Source organism: Penaeus monodon, chromosome 41 (assembly GCF_015228065.2).
Source record: "Penaeus monodon isolate SGIC_2016 chromosome 41, NSTDA_Pmon_1, whole genome shotgun sequence".
In the NCBI taxonomy this organism is placed as follows: domain Eukaryota; kingdom Metazoa; phylum Arthropoda; class Malacostraca; order Decapoda; family Penaeidae; genus Penaeus; species Penaeus monodon.
In genome coordinates this window covers 24,271,647-24,274,643 of record NC_051426.1, presented here as the reverse complement: position 1 = coordinate 24,274,643, position 2,997 = coordinate 24,271,647, and the positions used below count along the sequence as shown (strand labels likewise).

General features: G+C 47.8%; 1 protein-coding gene across 5 annotated transcripts in view; it reads left to right on the top strand.

The window, feature by feature from the left end:
- Positions 1-290: 290 nt before the first annotated feature.
- The window catches only part of LOC119598693 (protein NDRG3-like), a 160,886-nt gene continuing 158,179 nt past the window's right edge, over positions 291-2,997 (top strand). For 2 of the 5 annotated variants that reach the window (XM_037948456.1, XM_037948453.1), the window contains exon 1: positions 291-416. Coding sequence is in view for 3 of the 5 variants with exons in the window: in XM_037948445.1 (XP_037804373.1) it covers positions 1,337-1,674 (338 nt within the window). In the remaining 2 variants the exon portion in view is untranslated. Of the gene's footprint in view, positions 417-710; positions 1,675-2,997 lie in introns of those variants that run through there. The other 3 variants (XM_037948445.1, XM_037948447.1, XM_037948446.1) reach the window with 3 other exon arrangements.

Below are 2,997 nucleotides of genomic sequence, written 5' to 3'. Positions count from 1 at the left end.
ATCTATATATACATAAATACAATATGCATACATGTAGACAGTTAGACATAAATAGAATATACATGTAAACAGTTAGAATAGACTTAGATAGAAATATACATGTAAACAGTTGGATTAGACATAGATAGAATATACATGTAGACAGTTAGATTAGACATAAAATTTACATGTAGACAGTTAGATTTGACATAGATAGAAATATATCAGTTTCCCCCGAAATCTCCTTACCATTCTCTGCAGTAAGGAATAGTTCGCTCGCTCGGCAACAGATGGCGCTGGCGACCCTCACTCTTACTCGTACGCTGGAAAGTGTATGGTCTGGAGGCCGATGTAGATCTCGCAGTTTTTTAGCCGTTTTATATACCTTTTTAGCCCCTTTTATCAAGTTTTTATTGACGACCAGTTCCTAAACTACGGTAAGTCTCGAGAAAAACAGTTTGTAATGTCTCTAATTAAGAGGTAAATGAGGGAAAAAAGACGTGGACTCAGCCGCCCGGAGCATCGGCCTGACTCCGGGGTTAACGTTGCCGTGTACGTGTGTGTGTGTGTGTACGTACGTACGTCCGTGCGTGGAGCTTCCCTCGCACGTGTGTGTGTGTGTGTGTGTTCGTGCGTACGTGTCCAGGTGTGAGCGTGTGTTTGGTTCGGCTGGTTAGGAGGTGCATGGATGTCTCAGTCGGGTACTGTTGGGTGTCGAGAGTGGGTCTGTGTGGATACGGTGTTGTGTGGATTCGGTGTGGATTGCCTCCCTCGAACTGTTGGTTATTTGTTTCGCATTCGGTTTGGGTTATTCTGGGCGAAGCATTCACGTTTTTGTTCACCCCCGAGAACGTCGCTCCTTTTCGTAACGAAGGAAGGTGCATGTTATATGTATATATAATTGTAAATTTCATCGCCTTGATCTATTTTTTCTTTCGTGAAGAGAGGATTGTGTGACGTATGTAAACGTGTCTGGAATTTTATTTTTGAGGGAGTGAAGAGAGAGAAAACGTCTTTTCCAAGGAAGTTAGTGTTGTGTGGTTTGATATTGCATAGAAGTTGTTGCCAAGGCGACGTCGAGTACAACAAAGTCCCTCGTCTTTTCTCTCAATTCTCTCTTTTTCTCAATTCTCTTTTCTCTCTCTGTCTCTCTGTTTCTTTCTGCCCAACCCGCATTGCCCAAACGAAATAAATCCGGGTGGAATAAAAAAAAGAAGAAAAAACACAAACACAAAACACGAAAATCAGAGGGAATTCGCGAGAGAGAAAAGAAATTAGAAAGAGTTTGCAAGGCCGTGACATCTCCTCTCTCACTCGACCTCCGGTGGACAAACCCTTTTCAAAACCCGCCGCACAGATGAATAAATCCGGCAAGAAAGTCAAAATGGCCTCAATCCGCTCCTTTCGCGCCGGCCTCTCCAAGTCGTACCAGTCGCTCAACACCCTGGGCGCCCACGACAACGCTAAGGACGACTACGGTAACATGTACGACCGCAGCTCCACCACGGACTGGATCGGCGTCGACAACTTCAAGAGCGGCAAGAACGCCAATTCGCCGTTCTCTGCCTTGAAGAACGCCATGTCGAGGGTGTCCCGAGGCAAGCACAGCGCCTCCAGGATCTCGGTTATCCTGAAGGAGCTGGATGATGAGTGGCAGATCCAGGAGGAACCGGCGGCGCAGGATAATTTCTTGGGGTGAGTGGCGGTCGAAGGATTTTTTATCTGGATTTTTATCTGGATTTTTATCTGGATTTTTATATTTTATTTAGTTTTTTCGTGTTATGTTTTTAAGGAGGGGCTTGAGGGGGAAGGGGGCGGGGCGGGGGGGCGGGGGAGGAGTAAGTTAAGAATCTCTTGTGTCGGTGTTTGTTCCTGTTTCTGTTTGTGTGTGAGTTTGTCTCTATCTCTGTGTCTCTGTGTCTCTATATCTCTGTGTCTCTGTGTCTGTGTCTCTGTGTCTTGGTGGATCTGTGTCTGTTTGCTTTTTATCTTCCTGTATTTTGTGTCTCCCCCCCCCCCCCCCCCCCTCTCTCTCTCTCTCTCTCTCTCTCTCCCTCTCTCCCTCTCTCTCTCTCTCTCGTTCTCTCTTTCGTTCTCTCTCTTTCTCTCCTCCCCCTCCTCCTCCTCCTCCTCCTCCTCCTCCTCCTCCTCCTCCTCCTCCTCCTCCTCGCCTCCCTGCCTCCTCCTCCTCCTTCAATCTCTTATCTCTCTCTGTCTCTCTCTGTCTCTGTCTCTCTCTATCTCTCCGTCTGTATCTTTCTATCTCTGTATCTCTTTCTCTCTCTCTTTCTCTCTCTCTTTCTCTCTTTCTTCCCTCTCCTCTTCTCTCTCTCTCTCCCTCTTTCTCTTTCTCCTCTCGACGTCTTTCTCTCGGGAGATCTCGCCATTGTCTCAACGTCTCTAGGGAGGTCTTTCTCTCTCATCTCTTTTCTCTCCTCATCGGCGTAAGCTCTTTCCTATTGCTCTCCTTCCTCAGTCGATTTGTCTCTCTCTCGCACGCTCGTTCTCTCTCTCAACCTTTTACCTCTTCGATCTCTCTCTTTCCCTCTCTCTCAGCGCTCTTTCTTCTTCTCTCTCTTTCTCTCTCTCTTCTTTCTCTCTCTACATGCCCTCTCTCTCTCTTCCTCTCTCTAGGTCTCTCTCTCTCCAAATCTCTCTCTCCTACGCTCTCTCGCTCAGTCCTCTCTCCGGGCGAGGTGGGGTTTCTCTCGTCTCTCTCGCGGTCTGCTCTCTCTTCTATACCTCCTCTTTCTCTCTCTCTCTCCCTTTCTCTCTCTCCCCCTTTTTTCCCGCCCTCTCTCCCCCCCTTTTCTCTCTCTCCCTTTCTCGATCGTCTTCTCTCTACGGTCTCTTCTCTCTCTCTTTCTTTTCGTTTCTTCTCTCTCTCGCCCTTTCTCTCTCCTCTCCCTTTCTCTCTCTCCTGCGCGCTTTCTCTCTCTCCCCCTTTCTCTCTCTGCACCGCCCTTTCTCTCCCTCCCCCATTTCTCTCTCTCCCCCGTTCCTCTCTCATCTCTGCTT